Consider the following 27882-nt stretch of genomic DNA (forward strand, 5'->3'; position numbering starts at 1 on the left):
TTAGGCCGGCCCTTATTTTTCGGAATTGCGAAAAGTTATGTTTTCCTGGTCTCAAAATGATCCAAATGAGGTTTATATTCACGTGTTAAATTTGGTTACTTTAAAATAACGGCAACCCGTGCCCCAAGGGCCCTAAGTACTAAGGACCCTAAATTGAGTTTTTTGAGGTCACAAAGTGCTATTCCTATGTAAAACGTAAAAGTAAAGCTCTTTAGGACCAATTTTCTGTTTGTTTTGACCTATCTCTAAGCGTTTAGGAGATATCGTCCGTCGTAATGCAATTCCCCCCCAGGGCGCCACCCCGCACCGCAGCACCGCTGTGGTACGGCCCGCACCACTTACTACAGACTTCCCCTCAAGCCCCTCCCCTCCCACGGCAAAGACTTTGCTCACACTGGCAAGATCTAGCCTCTGAAGAAATGTGATTACCTTAGAAAGAGTTTAATTGCCATAACAATACTTCCAATCCAAGAGATCAATTTATTTTCACTCTGTCCATGAATTTCGGTGCAATAACCAAAATAAAATACATTTTCATTGTATTTCTAATTTTTCATTGCCATCCCATATTTGACAATTAAAGTGCCTTTCCGCACGTAAGGGTTGTATTGCGATGAAAAGTCACACTTACAATTAGTAATAAATTTTGAAAGCCCTCTTCCTTCAACGTGACTGCTTAAAAATCTTGAATTAGCTTCACCCCTCTCGCTGCACTATCATTTCCCACTTGATGACCCCGAATAATTTGCTAATCGTTCTTGTATGTTCATCCCATTCTCGCATGTGCACATCAAAGAATGCAATGCATATTTACAATGCATTAAATAGTTTTCTAGAATTAGTAGTGACAAAATTTGGTATAGATGGCTTAGTCATGTCCTTATGTGTATAGAATGCCCTCTTCGGTGGATCATATTTTCCTTCACACGACCACATACGGCGTATCACGTTTTTATTTTCACACCTAGAAATGGATCCGTCAAAGAATGAGAGGCCTACCAACTCCTCACTCATGAACCACAAGTGGTTTGAAAACCTCTTTTGTGCTGCTTTCGCTATGTCTAGGTTAACATTTTCGTAATTTACGTCTTTTTAGGAACTCCGGGTCACTGTTGAAAGCTAATGCAGCACAAGGAGCGGAGAACCACATCTTTTCCTTTCTTATTGAATATATTGAAATCTATTCCACCAACAACTGCATTTCGTTCTCCTCTTTATTTGCGTAAGAAGATTATTTCTTCAGCCCAAGCACATTTATGCGAGAGATTAACTGCACTTTCCTCCTCGTGCGTCAAAAATTCAATGGTACCGCTCCTTGCAATTTCAAACAAATCATCAAGTTTTGTAACGAAAGATTCTCTTCATCTCCACTGTAGTTCGCGCTCTCTTTATGTCGTTGCACGTTCATCCATTCTTTGCGTCATTTTTCTAACTTTTCAATCGCCTTATTTTCCGTAATAACAGGAACTCTAGTTTTGTACCATGGATGAGACGCATTTCTCACGGTTTTGTCGCACTAAGTCATACAAATTTCTAACCCATTCGGTGATAGAGAAAACACACAGTACTTCTCTCACTGTAGGTAAATTTGAGCCGAGTATTTCTTCACTTTCTTTTCCAACCAGTTCAATGCCTGGATTTAGTCTTGATTACATGCCTTTCCTTGTTGGTCTATTCTTAAAATGAAAGTCACGTTCATGATAAAGTATTTATTTCACCACTATTCTCCTTAAATCCTAAAAAAAAATAGCACATTCTATCCTTTGCACACTATAAACAAGAACTATCTCTCCACAGTGATCTACATCCGTGAACTGACTACCTCGTTTCTTTTTCCTTGAATATTTCTATCTACTGATGTAGCCCTGGAAGCCCTGCTCATTCCCTTCATTCCTTTATAATTCATAAACACAATTGTATCACATGCTTATAATATTTTGTACATAAAGAGCACTTTGGAACAAAGCCTGCTGAAATGGTTTGCGGCCGTATGGCGGCAAAAAATCAAGGTTTAAGGGGTCGGTACCCAGTACATAGGACGGCGTTGAAGGGGTAAAATTGACATTATAGGCTTTAACAACATTAATCGTGACACAAGAGGAATAAACTATTCAATACTGTACCATTAGCATGTAAATGTTGTCACCAGGAGCAAAGTCTTTGCCGTGGGAGGGGAGGGGCTTGAGGGGAAGTCTGTAGTAAGTGGTGCGGGCCGTACCACAGCGGTGCTGCGGTGCGGGGTGGCGCCCTGGGGGGGAATTGCATTACGACGGACGATATCTCCTAAACGCTTAGAGATAGGTCAAAACAAACAGAAAATTGGTCCTGAAGGACTTTACTTTTACGTTTTACATAGGAATAGCACTTTGTGACCTCAAAAAACTCAATTTAGGGTCCTTAGTACTTAGGGCCCTTGGGGCACGGGTTGCCGTTATTTTAAAGTAACCAAATTTTAACACGTGAATATAAACCTCATTTGGATCATTTTGAGACCAGGAAAACATAACTTTTCGCAATTCCGAAAAATAAGGGCCGGCCTATTGTACATCCTTCTGATTAGGCATTAGGAAAATACATGTATAACTCGGAGGAGTCGACTCTTAACGATTAATCCTCTTGGTGTAAATATTTTTGCAGAGGTATGCGTTCACACTATGATTTTGGTCTACAGACGTGCGGACACACGCAACCATCAATGTCGTGGAGAGGAGTATCAGCTGGAGTGTATTGAGATCCTTTTTTCCATTGTTTGCTGTTACACAAAAGTATGCATATCAGCATTATACATACTTTGTTCCTTTAGCTAAAAATCCTGCAACATGACCATGAATTTCACCTTTCCCGGTTTTATCCTTCCCCAGCAACGCCGGGTGGCCTAATAGTTAGATAATAATATAAATTAACCTTCCACCGCCACCTGAAATATTACTCCACCAAATCATTGTAAGAAAAAATTTTCTCATTATCCTCCCGCAATTCTCCAATCGCCCACAGATCCATAGTTTAATATAGTACCTCTATTGTCAGTCTAACATTCCTCTATGGTTGCGAAATTTTTGCCCATAAGGAAACAATTCGCGCGCAACTAGAGGTGTTTCAAAATAAATCCCTCAGTTTCTTCTTGAACCTTCCCAAGTTAAATAGAATGCAAGGCATAATTTCAGCTCATTAATTCCCCAGATAAACCAATTCATCTCCTAGCAAATCAATAATTTTAAGTCCAGGCTCCGGGCAACTAGTAATAACACATCATTAAAAGACTTTTGGAATTATGATCAATCAATTTGAATAACATATATACTCTGCATCTTCAAGCAACTCTTCTATCAGTTTTTTCCCATATATGTATTTCCTGCTCGTAGTTTTAACGTTTTTTAATAGCTCAAATTATTGCTTATTGTTTAAATAAAATTGTATCCAAAAATGGCCAGCAACACAGCACTTTAACGACGACGATGTCCGGAAACGCGTCATTGAGTTACAAGGATCGCAGGCTGCAAAATTCTACAATGAAGGAATTTTGAAGCTCCTCCATCGATATTATAAGTGCCTAAATTTGTTTAGTGACTATGTAGAAAAGTAATTTATTAATGTAATAATTATTATTTTAGTCACTCTTTCAGGTGCATATAATAAAATCATTTTTCCGTCCTTAGTTTTTTTTAATCCCAAAACGTCCCTTGCATTGTGAAAATCCCTCGTACTGCTAGAAGAAAATGTCGAGTTTATCTCTGTTTCAGGAATGGTCCTAAGGATGGTGAGTTGATCGTCGTGAGAGACATACAATCTCTGAGAAGATCCCACTTCAACGCATCGCTCCCAACCTATTTTGTGACCCATGGGTTCCTGCAGAGCAGCGAAGGCAAATCAGTCCAGACCATCAAAGACAGTGAGTAGAGAGGAACCTCAGTTGTTCCCGCTCCTGATGCAAAGAAAAAACTTTGTACAAGGGAGAGCTTCGTAAAAGTGAAGTCTTACTCATGGCAGAACAAAATGTGCTGTTTCACTAACTGTTTAGCCCTTTTTTTTACCCAGTGTTGCTTCTGAACAACATGAAGAAACTTGGTTGAAAAGAAAAATGTGTGTACCGTAAATACCTGACTGTATAAAAGATAGATTTGAAATACTGATTGTTTTATGTTCCAAAATGAATGGTCATATATAAAGCTGCTATGATGACTGTGATTGACCTGATATGTAAACATTTTCCATTTCGCGATCTCCGGCATTCGAAGTCATGAATAGTCCAGAGCATCCGACAACAGAGCGATCTCAAAGCTAATCGAAGCGCTTGGCTTAAAGTTTCCGTAGTTTAAAAATGGTGTATTTTAGACAAAAACATCGTAGGCAATATAATCTGAGGTTTCAGGCGAGATGGAGTGGAAACGTGACATAATGAAAAATGAAAAAGCAGGAGCAATTTCCACAATTTTAAATTTATTACTACTCCCGGTTTCGCTTTACAGCATCACCTGATGATGATGCTGTAAAGCGAAACTGGTAGTATTAATAAATTTAAAATTATGGAAATTGCTCCTACTTTTTCATTTTTCATCATAGGTAATTTTGGTTTCTATCGGTATTAGCTATCCAGGGTTAAAATTTCATGATACATTTTTTATCCACTCTGTATATCATTATTCTGAAGAACTAACCGCAAACTGCCGTACATACTGAACTGAGATTAAAATATTCGGAATAATTCGGAATCCAAGATTCCCTTCTCAACGCAACTGAGGACAAAGCTTCACTTCAACAAGGTTGAGTGACGAAAAAACAATAGACACCGCTGAAATATATGTAGAGGAGAGTGAAGGGGAGGGGAATGGTTGTGGTGTAGAGGGTGGTAGAGGAGAGGGGGAAACCATTCCCCTCCCCTTCACTCTCCTCTACATATATTTCAGCTGTGTCTATTGTTTTTTCGTCACTCAACCTTGTTGAAGTGAAGCTTTGTCCTCAGTTGCGTTGAGAAGGGAATCTTGGATTCCGAAACCGGTACGCTTTTCCCGTCCAGGTGGCAGTTCCATCGCTCAGTTTTGAGCATATTCTCCCGGAGTTTATACCCACGGAGTAAGTGTTGCTTGTGTGATTGTGTGTGTGTGTGTTTCTTAACTTGAGCAACCTTAGCGAGGCCCCCCAAAACCCTCGCGAAGGTTCCTTCATAGTTAAGCGAGTGATTGGTTTCAACGTGAGCAGCCTTAGCGAGGTCCCACAACCCTCGCGAAGGTTTCTACACTGTTGATCGTGTGTTAGTGAAGGGTTTCCGGTTGAGAGGCTGGGGTTGGTCACTGCTGCGAATTTTCCCGTTCCAGCATACCACACAGTGTTTTGTTTATACCTGTGACGAGGTCCCTTGTTACGGCCATTGGAGTGTTTCTTTCCTCATCACACAAGGAAGTATTGACACTTGCGATATTTTATTTTTAAAACGTGAGGTGACGGCGGTGGATATCTCGGAACTAGGCGACTCGGTTTCATGTATGTGTACGAGGTGCCGTACAGCCTTGAGTGAGATCTCGTAATACCAGCGTAGCAACCAAGTCGAGTTTGGGTCTGGAAGAATACTTGAGTGACATTCTGGAATACAGCCCTTAGTGTTCTTTGTCGGTGTACGCGAGGGGTACAAAGATAAATGATTTGATAAATAACCGAAGGACCAGGCGGTTTATGATGATACAAATTGCTATATATTACAAAAAAAAGGAGAACTCTCCCGATCGACCATTCTACCTGGCGACCAAAGGCTGACTACCTACCCTCGTGCCGGAACACGTGGGGGCAGTTACAAAATTTGACTTCACACAAAATTTGACTTACTCTGTTAACAATGGAAAAACGAATTGAACTGGCGGGAACTCAAACTAGATTACACAGACTTCAAACATTTCGCCCACCTTCTCTTCGTAGAAGAGAACCATTACATAACAACAACAAAAATATTTAAATGAACATAGATTTTAAACTCAGATTACAATATTCATTTTAAAATTATTAGATTATTCACTGGTCTTTTAAGCACTGAATTTGCAGTTTGAATTGTCACAACTCGGACATATCCATCATCACCCGGGTGAACTTTTATTACTCTGGCTAGTTGCCAACGCGCTGGTGGAGTGTTGTCGTTGCAGGCAATCACGAGATCCCCAGCCTTGATGTTTGGGGTTGATGTTGCCCATTTCTGTCGTTGCTGTAGAGATTGCAAGTACTCCCTCGACCAGCGTCGCCAATAATGCTGAAGCATTTGCTGTACCATTTGCCATCTCTTTAAAGTTGGAATATTTTCCTCAATTAATGCTGGCTCTGGAATTAGATAAGATGAAGATTGAATTAAAAAATGAGCAGGAGTCAACGCTTGGATATCATTAGGATCATCTGATAAGGGAACAAGCGGGCGGGAATTCAAACATGCTTCCACTTGACACAATAGAGTTGACAGTTCCTCGAAAGTCAACTTTGTTTCCCCGATAACTCGTCTTAGATGATGCTTTGTTGACTTGACTGCCGCTTCCCAGATCCCACCAAAATGTGGGGCTGTGGGGGGATTGAAACGCCACTCCGTTCCATTAGATGCTAAGGCCTCAGCGAGGGTGCGGGTGAAGTTGGAAGATCTCTGGAACAGTTCTTTTAATTCTCTGTCAGCACCCACAAAATTAGTTCCCTTGTCACTTAATAACAAGGAGCAATGACCTCGTCTCCCAACAAATCGTCGGAACGCTGCAATAAATGCTTCAGAAGTGTAATTAGAAACTGCTTCCAAATGCACAGCACGAGTGCTCAGACATACAAAAACACATATGAAACCTTTGTATGAACTTCTACACTTTCCTGGTGAGGTCTTAATGCTCACAGGTCCAGCATAATCAACACCAGATTTTGAGAAAGGTCTGTTAGGCATTGTTCTGTATTGTGGCAAATTACCCATGATTTGATATGAAGTACTTTTTCGGTAACGTTGGCACACAACACATTTATGGATTATCTCTTTGATTTTCTGCCGTCCTTTCAATACCCAGTACTGTGTGCGTAGTGTTGTAAGAGTTAGCTGTACCCCACCATGCAGTGTACGTTTATGGCAGTCTTCGATGATTAAGCGTGTGAGTGGATGATCACTGGGTATGATCAACGGATGTTTCTCATCCTCAGAAAGTAATGAATGCTTTAATCTTCCTCCCACTTTTAATAACTTTTGATCAATAAATGGCGTTAACCTGATAAGCACACTGGTCTTAGGAATAATTTCATTTTTCTCCAAGATCGAAATTTCTTTAGAAAATGATTGCCGTTGTGCTATGTACACTAACAATAAACGAGCTCTGATAATTTCACTTGGATTCAAAATTACATCAGCATTCATTAATTCAACATTAAACCATGATGCACTGAAAATGGGATGCACTAGTTTTTTTGCTTGTAGAAAACGTATCACATAAGCCATGACATGCACTGTAGTTTTTAGATTAGAGTACTTTTGAAAGATATTAAAGCCACTAGCTTTAATTGTTGCCGTATTTATTGATAAAACAATAGGAATTTTAGATTGTTCATTAGTTCTTCTATTAAAAACTGTTTTTGGCCATAGTTGGTCACACTTAGAGAGCCAGTCCGGTCCTGACCACCATAAGTTCTGATTTTTCAGTGCAGATGCTAAGCAACCACGAGATGCTAAATCAGCTGGATTATTCTTAGTCCCAATATGACGCCAGTTGGCAGTTGGCACCAGGGTATGAATATCAGAACACCTATTAGCTATAAAGGTAGGCCATCTTGAAGGATGTTCTTTTAACCAACATAAAACATCTTGAGAGTCAGTCCACAGATGAATTTTTAATAATTCAGATTCAAATCTTTTTGTGTGGTGATTAGTTAACTTAGCAAGTAAATGAGCAGCTGATAACTCCAAACGAGGAATGCTAATAGTTTTCAAGGGAGCTACTCTTGTTTTAGCTTGAATCATTCTCACTCTAAATGATTTTTCTGAAGATTTATCACTTGTGCGCAGATACAAGACCGCACCATACGCTGATTTAGAGGCATCAGCAAATCCATGTAATTCAATAACATTCATTGTTGCACTATAACCCAACCATCTAGGCACTTTGATACTTGTGATTTGAGGTAAATCGCTGTAGAAAGTTTCCCATTGCTCAGCTTCCGTTCGAGGCAAAGGTTCATCCCAATCTATCTTAAGGAGCCAAAGTTTTTGAAGAAAGATTTTGGCCGTAATTATCACTGGCGCAATCCAGCCTAATGGATCAAATAGTTTAGCTACCTTGGATAACACTAATCGTTTAGTCCATTGCTCTACCTTTTGATCAATTTTAACATTGAAGTTAAAACAGTCTTCACTGGGTTGCCAATTAAGTCCCAAAACTGCAAAAATGGAATCATTCGCAAAAAGTGATTCCGGTTCACTGGCTAATAACTCTTGTGGCAACCACTGAAGTAGAGTAGAACTATTTGAATGCCATTTGCGAAGGGAAAAACCGCCCACCATGCACAAATTAATGACATCTTTTTGCTTAGCCAATGCGGTGTGAATCTCATGATCACCAGATAACACGTCATCCATGTACGTCTCCTTTTCTAACACAGTAGAGCCTAATGGGAAGTTTACAGCTTCGTCTTTTGCCAATTGCTGAAGAACTCTAATAGCAATGAATGGGCTGCACTTCAACCCATAAGTTAGAGTAGATAAGAGGTATATTTTTATTTTATGCAATGGATCAAATCTCCACACAATGGCTTGCAAATGTCTATCTTCTTCATGAACTATAATTTGCCTGTACATCATTTTAATGTCAGATGTGAAGGCATATCGATATTTACGCCATGATGTGACTAATGACGGAATTTCGGGAAGAAGATTTGGGCCTACATAAAGGCAATCGTTTAGTGACCACCCTTCATTGGTCTTAAATGAACCATTGAACACCGTGCGTAGTCTTGTAGTTGTGCTACTTTCTTTAAAAACTCCATGGTGTGGTAGAAAGACATATTTACTTAAATCCACATCAATTTCATTAATTGGCTGCATGTGCCCCAAATCCAAATATTCCTGTATAAATTCACAATAAGCCTTTTGAAAATTTTCATCCCTTTTGAATTTACTTTCAATGCTTGCTAACATCTTAATTGATGGATGATATGAATTTCCAAGATTTCGTAATCTTTCTTGATTAACGGGAAGTCGTACAATATAACGACCTTCTGATGTTCTAGAATGTGTGGATTCAAAATGTTCTTCACACATTTGTTCGTCCGGGGTAAGAAAAGAGTCTTTAGTAGGCATATCTTCTTGCAGCCAAAAACGCTGAAGAAGAGAATCTAGTGGCATCTCACCATCATCTTGTTGAATCGTAAATACAGCTGAAGTGTGCGGTAGGACCGCATTTGTCTCACCAGATAAGATCCACCCTAGGGCTGTGGCCATGGCAATCGGATGGTTTGCTTCCCCTTTGACGACTCTACCTTCCACGACTCGGGCGTGCACCGCGGCTCCAAGGAGTAGATCGATTTGTCCAGCCTGGTAGTGTTTGGGATCAGCAAGCTCCAACTCCTTCAGATGAGGCCAGTTATCCCTGGTTAGAAGACTTGGTTTGTACAACGTTACCTTGGGTACCACCAGAGCTTCAGTGTGACAGCTAAAAGTAGACATGAATCTTGGCTTAATTATAACACTAACAGAGCCTTTGCATTTCATATGAAGACTGTTACCAAGTCCACTGACAACCACCGAAGCTGATTTTTTATCAAGTCTAAGTCTTTGACAAAGTGATTCCGTGATGAAACTAGACTGAGCGCATTGGTCAAGTAATGCTCTAGCTAACACAACATTTCCATGAGGTCCTTGCACTTTTACCCACGCAGTGGAAAGAAGTACTGTCTCAGGCTTGCTATCGATCACATTAGTTAGTTTACGTTCGATAGATTCTTCAGTAAAAACAGGAAAAGAGCTTGTTGATTGGTTCTTCACACAGTTTTTCGAAGATTCAGAATTAGTTGAAGGCTCATGTAAAAATGTATGATGCTTTTTATGGCAAACCTGACAGCTCTTTTTTGATATGCAATTTCTCAAAACATGTTGTCCAAAACAATTGAAACAAAGATTCTTAGAAAGGACAAATTCCTTCCGTTGCTCTACTGATTTATCACGAAATGTTTCACAATACGCCAACCAATGGCTGCGGCCACACAAAGCACACAAGGGATTTTTCATTACGGTTGATCCGCCCATATGAAAACTCTTTGATTTGTATGATCCACTCTTTTCATGAAATTGACGTCGCTGTTGCATGCCCTTGGGAGATCCCGAAGATTGTTTATTACCACAACTTTCCAGACTGTCCAAACTCATTATTTTTTGTTTTGAGGAAATTTTTAAGCATCTCATACGTAGGAGGTGCAGTTGAATTCTCTAATTTAATTTCCCAATCACGTCGCGTTTGTGGGTCTAATCTCATTTCAGTTATAAATACAATTAAATCATCCCAATGACATACTGGACGTCGCAACGCTTCAAGTGAGAGCAAGGGGTTCACTGTGCCGGCATAAATGCGGCGTAATTCAGATGCTGACTCGTTTTGCATCGATTTAAGATCAAATAGCGCAGCAAGGTGAGCACTAGTTATGCGTCTATTATTCTCGTAATAATTTTGCAAAGATTGCCACGCAAGAGTGAAATTTTCTTCTGTGATAGGAATAGTTCGTACCAGGTCAGCAGCTTCACCAGAAAGACAGCTTAACAGATATTGCAATTTTGCAACCTGCGAAATATCTTTGCGATCTATTATCATAGACTTCAGGAGATCTCGAAAAGTTTCCCAATTTCGGAAATCACCTGAGAATTTAGGTAACTCCGGGACAGGTAATCTAACAAGGTGATCACCCTCACTATGGGAGGTTTTATTCTCACCATTCCGTTCACTTTTACTTGATACTGATACAAGGTTTATCAGAAATTCCTCAAACTCACCCTTTCGTTGCAAGTACACTTCCTCAGCATTATCTAGGAAATGAGAGCAAAAATAATCATTCTGTAAATCTAAATATTCACTTTCAATTAATTGTTCATGAGCATCATTAATGTTTTGCCAATAATTGTCAATGCACTCCATTCGAACCTTACAAGATCCGCGATTCATTTTTGTAGCACCTTCTTTTTTAAAGTTTATGAAGGAATTATTAATTTTCCTTAGATAAGTCTTTTGCTTTTCATAAAAGCCTTCCATTTTGATATGTCACTCAGTCAATCAGATTAGATAGTTCTGCTTGAGTTCGGCAAAATTGCGTTCACAATATAACACTTTGATATCATTTACTTAGGTTAAGCCACATTAGCTAGATAAGATTTTCAATTTAGATGAAACTTGCTAAGTAACTTGGGCGTTATATAGATAAATTGAAACAATCTTACTGATTTTCTGATGACTGCTAGCCCCAAAGACGCCCTCTGCTGTCGATGTACGATGCCCTCGTAGACGTCCGATGATAGTACGAGCGGGGATGAATCAGCCGTTGCAAGGACGACGGCACGAAGCACTCCTTCCCCCTCCGATTTCCTATTCTCCGAGCTGCTTTGAAGAGCTGTCCCTCGTGCCTCCGTCATGAGCCTCACGGTAGATAGGGATGACCAGCGGGACTTCTTTTTCGTCGATGAGTTCCATTAGTCCGCCGATACGATTTTTTCCGATAAACGATAATTATATGAAACATTGACCGCCAAGATTCGCTAGCAACTCCGTTAACGAGTAAACGGGACCGATAATCTGGTAAAGATTAATCCGGCAGAGATATAACCGGAAAGATATGTCCCGAGAAGATAAAACCGGTGATGATACGTACGACCTCTGCAATGCGATGATTTTCAATTTGGCGATGCTGAGATCAACGATACTGAGTCCGGAAAGACAGGTCCCGAAAAGATGAGATCCTATGTAATTCAGCACTATCCGTCGCGATCCGATGAGTTCCGATATGATCCGACGTATCCGATGAAATCCGTTGACATCCGGCCCGAAGGACCAAAAAATATGTACGCGAGGGGTACAAAGATAAATGATTTGATAAATAACCGAAGGACCAGGCGGTTTATGATGATACAAATTGCTATATATTACAAAAAAAAGGAGAACTCTCCCGATCGACCATTCTACCTGGCGACCAAAGGCTGACTACCTACCCTCGTGCCGGAACACGTGGGGGCAGTTACAAAATTTGACTTCACACAAACTTTGACTTACTCTGTTAACAATGGAAAAACGAATTGAACTGGCGGGAACTCAAACTAGATTACACAGACTTCAAACAGTCGGAGTTCACTTTTCCGATCCTTGCTACAACCATATTACGTTTCATCCCGAGATGTTTTATTCCTTAAAATTCGGCTTAAAGAAAAAAACTGCTGATAAGCGTATGAAACACTTAAACAAGTGACTGGAATACTGCGCGTTACAAATTGTTCACGCTAATTTTCGCGTTAATTCAAATTCAACCAAATCAACGACGCCGCCGGCGTGTGGGTACTGAAATGTCATGCTAAGTGCGCCCTACCGATAATTTATTGTTTTTTTTTCAATAATCCAGCCTTAAAGGCACTGAGGTGGTGCGCCTCCTTTACGCATTCAACTTCTTCCTGCAGAGTACCTGGGCTTTCACGAGTGTAATGTGATCGTCATTGACTGGTATGCCTACACCAAGAACTGGCTCTACTTCGTCGTCAGGCTGCAACTCCCGGACGTGGCTCAGATTGTTGCGGATTGCGCGGATTTCCTGGTGAAGGAGGGTGGAGCGGACCCATCTAGGATGCACCTGATTGGCCACAGCCTAGGCGCTCATGTTGTAGGAATCGCTGGAAAGCGCTTCCTCTCATCAGTCGGCAAGAAAGTCGGACGCATCACAGGTAAAGCCCGATAAAGACGTTGAAGTCCACTGCTCTGATAGCAGTTCACAAACGATGTCTCGCTACTATTTTCAACACAGAACTGTTCCAGGAATATCAATGCGGATGGCAAAAGCGGGATAGCATTGGAGAACAACAAATTTGTTGTCTTGGATCAGAACCTTTTTTTACTAAATTTTGACCTCTGGAAGATAACATTAGTTTTTATCGATCCCGTCAACTTTTTAAGTTACAGGATATGTTTTTGTATAATATGTGATGAAAATTTGCATATTAAGGAATTAAAAGGGAAATCTTACCTTACATAAGAGGGCAAGTAGAAGAGAAAAGGTGAGATTATCAAGGATGTTGTAACCACGAACAAGGCCATCTTTGACCTCGATATTAAAAAAAACTTTAAAATGTATTTTTAAAATATTAAAAATATCACAAGAGGTGGATGGCCGCTAAACAAAATATCATTCACTTTTTTACTGTCACAATTCTTTCCAGCTTTGATTATTTTGTACTGATCTAGAAAATGGATTCTTTCCGTTTATTTAAATGAAGAAAATAGAAGTCACAGAAGTTTCAATTTATTGTGTAACACCGCTTTTGTTCACATTTTTTAAATTGTATTTGAGGGGGTGAGAATCCATGGGGTACGAGTGCCTTTTTTAGTGAAAAAAGTTAGGTACAGAAACTAGACAAAGAAAACAAACGAGATCGACTAGATATTCAGTAGTGCATTTGATTTTACACTCGATGTCAGCACAGAAAAGAGACTCGTTCGTATCCTTTGGCCACCAAGTTTTATAATATTTTTTCTATCAACCTCTAAACGTAACTCTGCTTAGAAATAAAATCACTTTTACCCCTTGGCTTGTCCCCCCTCGATTCTTGTACATGACAAGTGAAATTTGTTTAAGCATCAAGTAATTTTTCTATTTGTTTGAGAAAACGCGAAGAAAAGAAAAAAAATACCACAAGTTCTAAATAAATATCCACTCCACCATGGGAAGTGTAGTTTCGGGCAGACGAACGGAACCTTATCCGTCATATACCTTGGCCACCAAGTTTTTTCTTGAAATAATTTCTGTACAGTTTAGAGAAAAAAATCACTATTACCTCTTGTCGTCTCAATCCCTCATTGCATGTTAAACAATGAACTATTGAAGAATTTTATTTCACTATTTCGTAGTTTCACAGCGTAAAGCCGCGAGGTGTCTTACTTATCGATTATGTTGTGACTTCCTTCGCAGGTCTGGATCCGGCTGGGCCTCTTTTCACCGTACTCGACCCCTCACGTCGCATAGACAAGGATGACGCGGACTTCGTCGACGTGATCCACACGTGTGCATGGTGGCTCGGCATGAGCGCTGCTATTGGACACGCGGACTTCTACCCGAACGGAGGATACTTAAGACAGCCCGGCTGCTCCTACGACTTTGGTGAGTGCCTGCCGAAAGAAAAATTGTTTTAAAATACTGATGAAGTTTCAGCGTGGAGGTTGTCGGGGTTACTACCGCGTAGATTCATCTCTGCAGACGACAGTTTCGCCGGCATTGCAGCAGGCTTCTTCAGGTCAATGAAGTGGAGAACCGTGGTATCGCCCGTATCTTATACACCCCGTCGGAGGCCGGTGTCTTCTCATTGGCTGGTTCAGGAGGCTCGGGTGGCTTCTCATTGGTCCGCACCTCCTACCTCTGTCCTGTCTCTCCGGGTTTACTCTCGAGGATTCTTCTCCATGTGTTAGGAAGCTGGTATCCGTCCTCCCTATTGAGATTGTTCGGTGTCTTCATTATCTCTATAGCTTCCCTAATTAGCGGTAGTAACCCCGAAAACCTCCACGCTGAATCCTCACCTCACCGCGAAAGCCTACACAAGGATTTCTGATGACGAGGTTGATGTGATGCGTGAAAGTTGGTTTGTAAACTGTGGAGTTCAAGATTGTGAATATTTTTGCTTAAAAAAGAAGAAGATATGCTTAGTTTCAATAGAATTAAATTTTAGAAACAGGAATTATAGAAAATGTTACATGAGACGAGTGCAGGGTACACGAAAATAATTAAAAGCAACATAACTCAAGAGAAAATGTCCAAAGACGGGAAATCCAGCACAAATGGCTAAAACTTTCGTGTTCCATCCGTGAATAATTAGAAAAATATTTGGGTTAACGCGCGTCTTGAAGTTAAAACCAACGCAACGCTGCCTCTCTTCTTCCGGAGACCTGGATAGATAGACCTAGATAGACAGAGCTGGATGACTGATAATCCGCGTCCTAGGATTGCGCAGGATGCCTTGAATTCATAGCATCTGCATTGGGTGTGTTAAACTGAACTCGTCTCCAATAGCTGTAACGCAGGGATCACATTGCAGGCACAAAACAAAATACTGTGTTTTCCTGGAATGGGAGAAATCGCAGCAGTGAACAAAGTTTCTCGCAATGTTCCCTCTGAGGTGAGTGCTTGTGCCTCAACCGAAACCATCTTAGCCCTTTCCTGCCGGCGTCTACAGTAGGATAACGTTTTCGTGCTACGAGTAGGATGAGAATATTTTAAACCTCACTGTACGGAGCTCTTTTTTGGGGGTGAGTTGTCTGGGTATTTTCGTCCCTCAGATTTTGTACCTAACTCAATAGGGTGCCCGTCCCTTACCCCGGCCAGTAGTCAAGATCCTCTAACCCTATCATAACACGAACCCACGGTCAACTTAATGCGTTACCAGTGTTTTTTCAACCGAACATTGTAGTTGATTTTCAATAATTTACTCTTCTAAAAGCATCATTAACGTTTTTTATGCATTGTGGAATTTTAAACGGGTTTCTGGCGTTAATAACAACAAAGTTAGTACATACAATGTAATATTTACAATGTAATGTACAGCGTAGATGCATGAAAAGTAGATCATGCGAAACCCAGTTAGCGCTTTTCGCCCACGATATTTTTGTCTCCGGAAAAGACAACATTCCAGTAGACGCGATTTTTCTTGATTTCAAAAAAGCATTTGATAAAGTACCCTACGGAAAATTAATAATAAAACTGAAATCTTATGGCCTTGATGAAGATGTCATTTCCTGGATGAGAGAACTTTTGAGCGACCGCGTCCAAAGAGTAGTAATAGCGTTAGAAAATGCCCGTTGGCTCCACCCAATGTCCAGCACGAAAGGGTTAGCGAGGTCCTGTCTACCCTCGCATATTTTTATTCGAGTTTATTGAGTGCTTGTGAATGGTTTCCGGTTGAGTGGCTGGAGTTGATCACTGCTTCGAATTCTCCAGTTCCAGCAAACCAACAGAGTATTTTGTTTGATACCTGCGACGTGATTCCTAAATTACGACTATTAGAGACGATTTTATGTTTAACATTTGAGGCCGTAGAGTTCATCTCACCTGTTCTAAACTGAGCTGTTGACTGAGATTATTCAGGAAGTCGTCTTTCAGTTGGCGTTAGAAGGATAAATATCTACGAAATCGGTTTTTATGTTGCCTTAGGCAATCATCAGAGGGGAGGATAAGATGTGTTAACCCACCGAGACCTTGGATAAGATTTCCACACTCGCTTAATTCCCAAGCCTATCCGTTGGCGGAGTGAAAATTGTTCCCCTCCCCTATCATTGGGCAATCCTTAAATATAGACAATAGCCTTAAACAATCGAAAAGCTGGTAAAGAAAATGTTTCCCTTCCAACACTAATTGGCATTTAGGTTCCCTGCCTTCGGATATATTATATTCATCCGATGGATAGGACTAATGAGTTATTGTGTAATTGAGACTTACGCGGAAATTTGTTCCTCAGTGAAAACCCGCGAGGGGCGTGGGTGCGCATTTTAAATTTCAATTGTTTATTGCCTGTTTCATAAGTTTGAGTGGGTCACTGGCGTAAGCGAAAACTTCTTAAACCTGCCAGGTGAGTTAATGAGATTGCGGATTGCGGTTAATAAGTGTTCATTTGTTAGCGTTTTCCGTTTAAATTTTGGTATTTCTCCCCAATGACATCCTATCTAACTACCTAACCCCCCCCGGCCCCAGATCCTACCTATTCCTGTTCGCTCCTTTTTTGCAGAGCAAAGAGTACAGCCTTGAGGAATTTATTTCTACCAACTTTTGAACATCTGTAGAATGCTTATGCACTCATGTGACGCTCAACTTCATCTTAACACTCAGTTTCGCGAAAAAATACGCATGCGCAACGCTTCTATAAAACCGAAATTAACCACGGCAGTACCAGTAGGGATACGCATTATAAATAAACGAATCTTTGGAAAGATAAATTCCATAGGGAGGAGGAGGATTACGTTCAATGTCCAATTTGAAATAAGGGTATAATATTAATACTATAATAATAGTAATAGTAATAACGAAATGATTTACCGAATATCAGGCGTAACACCAATCCAGGCATCAATAAAAATATGTGTTAAAAACGATTTACAAGTCTAGAGGCTAGTGAACTAGATATTAACACAGAACTTTAACAAAACAATGGAAAGAGATAGGTATAGGAGGGTTGAAATACCTTAAAAGTATAGCTTAGCTGTTAAGCAAATAACAAAGGAAACCAAGAAAGTAGTTTACATGTAAAAATCTGCGCAATATTCTGCTTTGCAGAAATCGGAATGCACAATTATAACTTAGGTGTGTACGTATCAATTGTGAAACTGATTATTAATTCCAACAATGATGATCATGAAATTCACTGGAAGATATCGATAAATGGAAGGGTAAGAAAAGTTAGGAGGAAAAAAAACCTTATCCCATTCAGAATTTAATTCAGTGTTTAAAATAAAAAATGCGTAAGAGATCGCGCATACTTTTCATGAGTCAGTAACGTCATAAGAGTTGCAGTTGATTTACTTATTCGGGGAGAAAATCTCATCGGGGGAACGTCTCGCCCACAAGAGTGTAAACAACAAAGAACCTCTTCACATATACGTACTTTACGACGATAGCAACAAGTGATCTGTTAAATGGGGAAAGAAACACTCCAATGGCCGTAACAAGGGACCTCGTCACAGGTATAAACAAAACACTGTGTGGTATGCTGGAGCGGGAAAATTCGCAGCAGTGACCAACCCCAGCCTCTCAACCGGAAACCCTTCACTAACACACAATCAACAGTGTAGAAACCTTCGCGAGGGTTGTGGGACCTCGCTAAACTCGCTCGTTCCCCATTTGACCTTGAGGCCGTAGAGCTCAACTTTTTATCTAAAGTGATCTGTTATTTACGCAGTCATAGTAAATCGGTGCTACACAAAACTAATAAAAACTTTTTCTTGTGGTTGTTAATGGTATACGTTCATTCTGAACGAAATTCAAGAAAACTATATAATCATTTCATAAAAAAACAAATGACGACGTTTCCTGCATTAGTTTCTTATTGTTTTTATGATAATTGAGTACTTGTACAAATAGAAAAAATATATGTGCCTAAGTATTTTCCTCTCACCCATAGTGTTGGCTGGGACTTGTTCGCACAGTAAAGCCTGGGAGTTCTTCGCCGAGTCCATAGCTAATCGCGGGTTCACCGCACAGCCCAGCTCCAGCTACTCCCAGTACAAGAGAATCAGATCCGAGACGGAGTCTAATGTGATAATGGGACATCACTCGCACCCAGGGTAAGCAGACCACAGTCGCATCGTTAATCCTATTGTGGAGTAGAGAGAAGTAAATGGATTATCTTCTGTACGTCAATCTGACATTTAATTGAGGTACCACAAAACAGCTGGAACAAAAAGAACTCAGCACGCCCTTCAGAGGCTCAAGTTAAGGGTAGGCAGCAGCCGGAGACAAGTCGTTTTGCATGCGCCTTCACGTGGCTGCGGCCTGATTACTGGAAGCGAAGTTATTCGATGGGATATCTACATAAATATTGTTAGGGCCATTGCATACATACATATATAGGCGAATAAACATTTAAAATATAAAAATATACATTAACAATGCAAAAATATACATTTTCAATAGAAAAATATAAAATTACAATATGCACTAATAGTGAAATATAAAACCAGATAAATAAGATATTAAGGATGAAAGGTTAAAATTTTACTTTTGTACGTGAACATTTTGTGTGATAAAAGATGCAGTTGGAAAAACTGCAATAGAAAGAAAATGTTGTGTTTTGACAATTTTTACTTGGCTTTTTGTCGTACCTCGTCTAATTCGCCACAAACATTTTAATGGGTGAATCAGTCAGAGATGATGAGGGTTCTAGGTGAACCCTCTTGAGGATACAACACACCGGGGCCGGGACCCAAGCCCGAGGCTTGATCCGCCCGATCACCCGGGGAGGGGCTGGAGAGGAAGGAAAAAGGATAGAGGCGCCGCCGCGATGGGAGCCCGCCGACGCCTCTGGGAAAGGATAGGAGCGGAAGGGAGGGACGGGGAAAAACACCTCAACGGTATAGAAGCGAAAAGGGCCCACTAAATAGCGAAACCAAGCATACGCAATTAATTTTCTACCAATTCTAGTAGATCTTCCTATGAGGAAGAAAAATCTATCGATCGAATCGGTAGATGGTGAATCAGTCAGTCAGACAATGGTTAGAAGAGGATTTTATGTAGAAATGGAAGGGAATAGGCTGTTTTGAGAACCTCAGAGGGAGGTCTATGATAGGCCACTGTAATTTGTATATGCTCCATGAACCTGCCTTACCGATAGAATGCCTAAATGAATGTATTAATAATATCGAAATAACCAAACTCGACCTTCTCGAAACAATTTTCAGTTTTATTTTGATATTACGCGTTTCGTTGTCACAAACAACATTATCAAGTGTAATTCCCATTTACTAAATGAGCCAGCAAGTTCCGAATTTGGAATTTCAGTTCCATGAATAACGTGGTCTTTTAAAAATTGGTGCTTGTTAAGAACTAATTGGTAACTTTTGACGCAACTGCTAATTTTTACCCCATTATTACATATGAGTCCAACGACTGCATTGAAATATTTTTCTATTTTCTTTTTTATAGGACAAGAGGAACGTATTACCTAGAGACGTCGGATAATCCACCGTTCGCCTTGGACCCAGCAAGACCAGACAACAGAGACAGCCCCGATACAAACTTCTCCTTTTAAGCATTTCTCTTATCTTATAAAATTTAGTACCTATTATATCCGTATAACGTACTACAGCTGAAATTCAAAGTTGCCCATAGTATTCATCCTTATATGTAAACCTTATCACTGATTGCCCACAAAATTATTCGTTGCTGTATTTTAAAGAGTCGCTCTTTGTCCGAATATGGCCTCTAACTACAATCAGCTTCAAGGTCCCTCCGTTCAGATATGGGACTAAATTATCTAATCTGGTAGTTTTGGGTGCAATAACGAAACGGGAATATTATTCAATTATCTTCTCAGTATTTATCCTTTGTAATGTAAACCGCAATGCAATACTCATTTACCTATGAAAATAAAAACTTATTTGAATTAAAACTTTTTTGAATATATGTATGTAAATACAAATAAATCATTTTGCTGCTTAGAAAACAAAAGCAATAATAAAAACGCTAAGAGCCATCTCAATATATATTAACTAATCTATCAACCAATTATACTGGATGAATAAACTTCCATACTATTGGAAATTCATTGTAAATTTCAAATGAGAATGGACTGCTAAAACAATTATATAATGTTTAGCATAAAATTCTCAAATGTATAAATAAGATATTAGTCACATAGAATTTCGCTTTATCGAAATTCTTAGCATGATATCCTCCAATGAATTTAATGAGTCAATCCCTCACATTTCTAAGTTGTAAGTAAGTAAGCATGCCACAAATCGAAGAAGCTCCAACCAAAGTCAACAATAATGAAGAATTATCTTAGCTACGATGAAAGTTACCTATCCATTATTCACAAGCGGCCACGATTGTCTTTGTAAATTATTTCCGTTTATAACTATTTTTGGTCAATTTCAACAGGTCTCCTATAGCCAGATGGAACATGTTTACTGAATATATCACTTGACCGCGAAGTATATTATGTATTTTTTTTTATTTTACTCTCCGTGAATCAAGACTCAAGAATAACAAAAACTCTCGTGGAAACATCACCGACATTACATTTAACACCAGAATCGTGGATATTTTCACAAACCAGGGACGTGAATAGGACTTGGCATGTGGTTGGGGGATGGATCACACTGAATAGCATATCACACCAAATATTAGTACACGAATTTTTCCTTCATATTTTAATCCTTTATATCAGGGGTCCCCAAAATACGGCCCGCGGATCGGTTCCGGCCCGCGGAGGGCTTTCATCCGGCCCGCGCACTCGTTTCAAGTAGCGCGCGATTTTCGTTCGTTTAACTCTGTGATACGCCGCTAGGAGCATTGCAGCGCTGTACTACGCGTCAAAGTCGCCTTCAACTGTTCGCAAATAAGAAATACGCCACCGGATACTTCAACAGATTTTGGAATCGAAGACTTCAGTCATCGGCAAATTTGCTATCCGGCCCGCGGGGCGATTCGGAACCTGAAATGTGGCCCTCGCGGCCTAGTAAATTGGAGACCCCTGCTTTATATTTATACATCAAAGGCAATCAAATGGATATCCTCCTTAACGCGAAGAGATTAAATTTGGAGGCATGGTACAATGTGATTTCGGATATTTCCGTATCAATCTTGCATCCAGGCGAAGACGCTAAAAATCGCTGCTGTTTACGATCATTGTCAGCAAAGAAAGGCATTGGAGGATACGCGAGGAGTAAGTGATGATGACTGTTGTCAAATCAAAGTTCTTAGAACTAAAGTATCTATATACATCATAGAGCTGAGTGAAATGTTATGTAAAATCATTGCCAGTAACGTTGGAAATCAATGTAAATGATACGCCGTGAATAATGATACCTCGAATTTATCCTCAAAATATGAGATTTTTCTCACTCATTCAGCCGTTATGTAACCAAAATGCTCGTTTCATTCGACTCCAGTTCCATAAGTATAACTTGGTTATGACATCCATTAAGGGACCACACATTTATTGACGCTATATCAGAGTGACACTATAAATGGGTTATTACACTAATTGATCAATTACACAGGAGAAATGTAAAAATTACAATTTTTCATGAAATACATACTTAAAGTAGATTATTGGTGTAACAACAACTAAATTTATGAGTAAATGTGCTGGCTATTTAAATTTTGTGTAAAAAAAGTCATGAAAATGATATGTTTTTACGAAAAAAATACAGTATTATGTTCACCTACAGGCAAAATAAATTTTGCAGAAAAGTTTCTCGGGTTTTCCACCGGTTGATGTCGTCCATGTCTCCCGACGTTTCGATCCGCGACTTGCTGAATTATGAATTCCATTCGGGTGATCCCCTGAGGATGATAAATGGATACGCCGGGAAAACCTAAGATCATACACAATAAATTTTGTTCATAAAAAATCTTAACTTACAAGCACTTTCCAATGAACTTCTACTGATGAAATAAATCTGTATTTTTCTTTTGGAAAGTCCTTTGCAGTTTGGAGTCGGATTTTGTTGACGTTATATACGAGGTTTTGGAACGTACTGACAGTGGGTTCGGGGGTCCCAGGGCGGGCCCCGCAAAGGTTACGGACCGGGAACCAAGTCTGAGACTTATACGCCCGTGCCGCTCGAGAGGGGAAGGACAGAAAGGAAAAAGGATTGGAGGTATCGCCGCGATGAGAGCCCGACGATACCTCCAGGGAAAGGACGGGGGAGGAAGGGAGGGGACGAGGAGTCCCGCACCGTCACAAAGGCCCTACTATTAGCGAAACCAAGCATACGCAATTAATATTCTACCAATCCTAGTAGATTTTCCTATGAGGAAGAAAAATCTATCGATCGAATCGGTAGATAGGAACATACTGACAGTAAATACAAGGTTTTATCAAGGTTTAGGACAGAAAGGAAAAAGTCCTCGCCTGCCAAACCGAAGGTCGCGGGTTCGAGTCCCGCCTGGGTAAGTTACCCTTATCCAGGGCATGGATGTTTGTGATTGTTAAATGTTATCAGCCCCGATGTAAAGGCCGAACAGTCCTGTTTTCGGTGGTGTGTGAAATAAATAAATAAATGCTTTACACTTAAAGTTTAGCGGGAAGGAATGGCGTTGTATCCGTGTTGACGCTCCAGCGAGGCCGTAATAACTAATTTTCACTATAAATGTATATGAAATTATACGGTGATTTGATACTAAGTAGCAGACCTACTTCAATTTACTTCAGGTTCCTGAGTAGAATTAAAAACTTTTAAGTATTTACTAGGGATGGTCGGATCGGATACCTCAGATCCAAATGTCCGCGGATATTGCCCTTCATCAGATACATCGGATCCAAAGTCGCGGAAGACATCGGATCTGGATCCGAAATTTTAAATAATAGCTTCAGTGAATGCAACACCCCATAAGGGTGGAAAGAGTTCCGATTTCCTCTTCGAATGCGCCCTCGCATGCGATTCTTTTCCTACTCATGAACCGTTTTGCTTGAAAGCTCTCGCAGAGGTTACATAGCAGAATTTCAGCCGTGAAAAATAAAAAAGGCAAAATTCGACAGGCATATAGCGTGACTCTTCCCAAGAGATTGATTGAACAATCGTCGGGGGAATCTCAGCGTCAGGAATTTGAAAATGAATTTGGCTCCGAAAATCAAGGATCCGATCCGAATCCGGATCCGAGAAAAATCCTGGATCCGTCCATCCCTAGTATTTACACATGATTCCATCATTCGAAAAAAAAAATATTCCATAAGGTATTCCGTAAGGTAATATTGGATAAGCAGGCGATAGTCGATCAAATAAGGTCATAGATTAACATCGACTAGCAAGCGGCAAATAAGTTATCCCAAAAATCTCATCATATCTCACTATGAACTCAGCTGACCGCTTACGTCAGCCCGCGATAAGAATGATAATTTACAGAAGGTTCTTTGCCTCATCCAGGACCGTCTCTATCAGCCAGCATGTCGCAAACATTATAACTCGCACTCATCTTATCGCCAAGGCTAATGCGATTCACGCGTCCACCGGTATCCGTGAGCAATGGACGTGACGTTCAATTCACATAAAAAGATGAGGACATGTTTCACACTATGTCTCAAAATATTGGAGAGTTGATGAGTGAACCAGAATTGCTATCTGAGCAAGTCTTTCTTCAGGTCCATTTCCAAGATTCGATATAACTAAAAGAGTGCTAGGCCGAACCTAAAAAAAAAGTTTTGGGGGTAAATTTGGTGATGGGGTACATTTCGAAGGAGGTTCATTTGGAAGAGGAACCTTTACGAGGGCGCATACCTCAGTCTCGAACGGTCTTTTTTGGTAACGGAAATTTTAAAACTCAAGCTATCATCTTGGGCATCAGTCGAGCATATACAGAGTGGAGAAAAACTGTGTACAGCAAATCTTGTTGAATGTTTTCCTGTATCTCAAATTAAAATTATTGACCTCATTATCCTATCTATATACAGCCCTTGTGGTGACTGACTCACTCATGGATACAAATTCCCGACCACTTCTAGAAGTGCTGGAGAGCTGAAATTTGGCAGGCGTGCGGGGAACCCGAAATGATCCGGAGGAAAAATCCGAAAACCGGAAGTTTCCGCCACGTGTCGTCGCTAGGACGACAAAATGGCCGAAATCGGGCTTTTTCCGGTGACCGTCTTTCGGTTTTTATTTTACTGCGCGCGAACCGTGCGTGCCACACGAGTTGTTAATGCATTTTTTGAAGGCTGATGAACGTAGGCACGTAATTAAGTAAATTTATTAGTTTCCGTTTGAGAAAATTACAGCCAAAATGGCGTCCAAAAATTGATTTTTCGAAAAACATTTCATTCCTTCCGCTCCCCTCGACTTAATTTCGGATGTAGGATAACGAAAATGATTATTATATATGCTCATAACATCGTCTACGAAATGTTGGCAACAATTTTCTTTCTTCGTCCTTGGTTACTCAGAAAAAAAATAAAATATACCGAAAATCACCGAAAATTACGAAATCCAAAAGATTAACACAGGATTTTGTAAATTTTAACCTGATGGATTTCTTTCAAACTTAGTATTTGCATACACTAATGCATTGACTTTCAGAAAAAATGAACATTTAATAAATTATTTAATCGATATAACGGCGAAAAAATGAAAATGGCGGGCACTACTAATTTTTCCGGGGAGAAATTTATTTTTTAATGTATTACTCTCGAAATATGGATGCCATAGGGACAACTTCTCTTAGATATGATAGTAAATGGATGTGATCATATAACATCATCATCTTTAAACCCCCTTAAACCCCCTACAAAATTAAAATTTGCGTATAAGTAGACTTTTCGGGTACTTTTCGCCACAATTCCGCCGCTTTTCCAACCCTTACCACTCATCGCTACGGAATTGATATGGGCGATTGATGAACATTGGCAGTACAAACCCATAAACCCCCAGTAAACCCACCTACACCCCACAAAAAATAAAATTTTGCACATAAGTCTACTTTTTGGGTACATTTCGTGACTTCTCCACCGCTGGTTCTTACCCCAACGACTCATCCCTACGGAAATTCTGTGAACGGATGGTGACCGCATGGAGTACACACACAAACCCCCGGTATCCCCCTGAAATCCCCCCAAATGTAAAATATGCCATTAAGTCTCCTATATGGGAACTCCTCGCAAACATTACGCCGCACTACCCGTCCCCTCTGAGCTCTAGATCCGGAATATTTGGTGAGGGCGAGCCACCGTAAACCATACGGGAAAAATATCAGAAAACCCCCGATCACCTCTTGGAACCTCGCAGAAAAAAAAATTTTTAAAGTCGCCTTTCCGAGTACTTTGTTACAATTTCGCCGGTGCCCCTTCTACTTATTAAAACCCCCGATAACCCCGTGAAACATCCCAAAACAATTCTCTAATAAGTAGCCTCTCCGGGTAAAGGAATCGTCAGAACTCCGCCACTGTTGCGGACCGCTAGGACTTATCGGCACGGAATTTATAAGGACGATTTCTTTGGTTTAACACAAGTATAAAGCCCCCGGTATTCCGTTGGAACCCCCCGCAAAAAAATGAAAAACTTGCCATTAAGTGTTCTTTTATGGGTACTTGTCGCCACTATTACGCCGCATTACACTACCCTTTACAATCATCGCTACGTGATCACTGTGGACGATCGGTGACCGCATGTATAACACATTAATACCCCCCAATCCCCCTGGGCACCCCTCTCGGTGGAGAAGAGCATTAATGAGGACTAAGCGGAGCAGCCGCGGGGGGCTCCTCAACCCCAAGGTGGCGAAGCCGCCCCACAGCGAGGAACGGAGGAGCCGTTCCGAGGAGTAACTGGCGTAGGCGAGGAGGAGCTTCAGTAACCCTCGGGCGGCGAAGCCGCCCCGGTTTTCAAGCGGCGCAGCCGCTGTAGACTCACCCATCTCAACTTACATTCAACCCCTGGGCGGCGAAGCCGCCCTACAGCGAGGAACGGCGAAGCCGTTTCGAGGAAAGAGTGGGGCGTCTCACTTCCCCTTGGCCGGCGAAGCCGGCCCCTAGCTGAGGTGAGATTATTCGAACTTCGAAAGTCCTCGAACGACCACAAATGTTGACGGCGAAGCCGGAACCGGGGTTTTTAAGGGGCGGAGCCCCTTAACGAGCGCGCGGAGCGTGCGAGTTTTCTTATATAACATTCTTAAGTGCTTGAAAAACAGGAAAATGTTAAAAAATATCTAAAATATTAATCCTGAAAATTTCAGCATGATATTTTAATGAGCAATGCTTAACCAAAGAAGACAAAATACGATCGCTAGAGATGGCGGGAAACAATCTCGGTTTTAACTCTCTCCATGAACTTTAGGGGTTTTAAACTAACCCCTAGCGCAGTGTATCAGAAAGTATGTTTGGAACTCGAGGAATTCAGTATAATCAATCACATTCAACGTGTAGCTTAGAGCCATTAGTCACTATTGCTTCCAATAATTATTCAATTCCTACATATTCAAATTCACTGTAGATAATGTATCTTTCTTTCCAATAATTGTTTATTTTAGACTTCCAAAGAAATTATTTAATATACCTGCCGAGGAATGAGAACAAATTTTCACAATCCACAGAACTCGATATTGTCATACAACACCTAAAATAGCACAAAGATTTCCTTAGGAAATATCTCGTTTTATCGTATCGCCATGGGGATTTTAACCGAGATTCACATTGCTGGGTGTCGGAGAGCCAAAATTTTATGGTCCGTTCACCGTTCAGGGTAAAATGTTTCAGAGGTAAATTCTATTAATGGGAATATATTCAACAGTGTACCTTATTGAGCGTTCGATAGAGAAATTGATGGCCATTATTTAACCATGGGAGAAGAGTCACGTTTTCTTGAAAAGTAAATTATAGGTTTTGTTCATTAGTGCCTTAACCACATCAATTAAGGCGCGAAATTTCCCCCCTCTCGAAACCTACGGAAGCTAATGAAAGAATTTAAACGGTAAACATACAGGGTTGATAAACTTTGTGTCACGAAATTTTAATACTGGACAGTTTATGCCAGCATGAAGCAAAATTACTAATGATTTTCAGGTCAAAAACGCACCATTTTTTAACTACAGAAACTTTAAACCAAGCGCTACGATTGGCCGCGAGTTTGCCCCTCTGCCGAAAGCTCTGGACAACTTATGACTTCGAATGCTTTACCTGCCTTAGATCATGGTGTATCCAAGCTGCTGCTAAGCCGACGGCAATAGGTCGTCTCTCCGATCTTAATAAGGTACACAGACTGTCCCACAAGTCGTGTGTAATTGACCTCTAATTTTAATTTAATTTTAATAAAATAGTCACTTTGTCTTAAGCAATATTCATGAAAATTGGCATACTCATGGGGAAAAGTCCTAAGTTTCGAAATATCTGGGAATACCTCTATGTCCTTTGACCCCCATCACCCCCATAAATGACCCCCGGAGGTCAAAGTATCAACAATACGGATCCAGGAACTGCAAAACCCATTTGGCCACCCTTTAAAACCTTTATGATTTGACACGTTGGTT

At 40.5% G+C, this 27882-nt stretch overlaps 2 protein-coding genes across 6 annotated transcripts in view; one reads left to right on the forward strand and one right to left on the reverse strand.

The window, feature by feature from the left end:
• The window catches only part of LOC124163498 (pancreatic triacylglycerol lipase-like), a 38716-nt gene extending 18402 nt beyond the window's left edge, over positions 1-20314 (forward strand). For 3 of the 4 annotated variants that reach the window (XM_046540446.1, XM_046540444.1, XM_046540447.1), the window contains 5 exons: positions 3741-3889; positions 12638-12898; positions 14140-14328; positions 18329-18491; positions 19849-20314. In XM_046540446.1, the coding sequence (XP_046396402.1) occupies positions 3741-3889; positions 12638-12898; positions 14140-14328; positions 18329-18491; positions 19849-19954 (868 nt within the window). In that variant the 3' untranslated portion in view covers positions 19955-20314. The remainder of the gene's footprint in view (positions 1-3740; positions 3890-12637; positions 12899-14139; positions 14329-18328; positions 18492-19848) is intronic. The other variant, XM_046540448.1, reaches the window with a different exon arrangement.
• Positions 5613-12604, reverse strand: LOC124163497. 2 transcript variants are annotated; one of them, XM_046540443.1, is made up of 2 exons: positions 9400-12604; positions 5613-6300 (listed from the first exon to the last, which is right to left on the reverse strand). In XM_046540443.1, exons 1-2 carry the CDS (start codon positions 10388-10390, stop codon positions 5978-5980), a joined length of 1314 nt encoding a protein of 437 aa, XP_046396399.1. In that variant the 5' UTR covers positions 10391-12604; the 3' UTR covers positions 5613-5977. The 2 variants fall into 2 exon arrangements, with proteins under 2 accessions (XP_046396399.1, XP_046396398.1); XM_046540442.1 differs by having other exon boundaries at positions 5622-7578; positions 8224-10380.
• Positions 20315-27882: the final 7568 nt, after the last annotated feature.

This window comes from Ischnura elegans, chromosome 8 (assembly GCF_921293095.1).
Source record: "Ischnura elegans chromosome 8, ioIscEleg1.1, whole genome shotgun sequence".
NCBI classification, from domain to species: domain Eukaryota; kingdom Metazoa; phylum Arthropoda; class Insecta; order Odonata; family Coenagrionidae; genus Ischnura; species Ischnura elegans.

Bases quoted from the DNA above. Each gene is read 5' to 3' on its own strand.
- LOC124163497 (XM_046540442.1), bottom strand. From the start codon at position 10,354: ATGAGTTTGGACAGTCTGGAAAGTTGTGGTAATAAACAATCTTCGGGA. The intron at 7,579-8,223 runs TTACGGCCAAAA...AGTGTGACCAAC, and splicing joins CTGGATTGCGCCAGTGATAA to TATGGCCAAAAACAGTTTTT.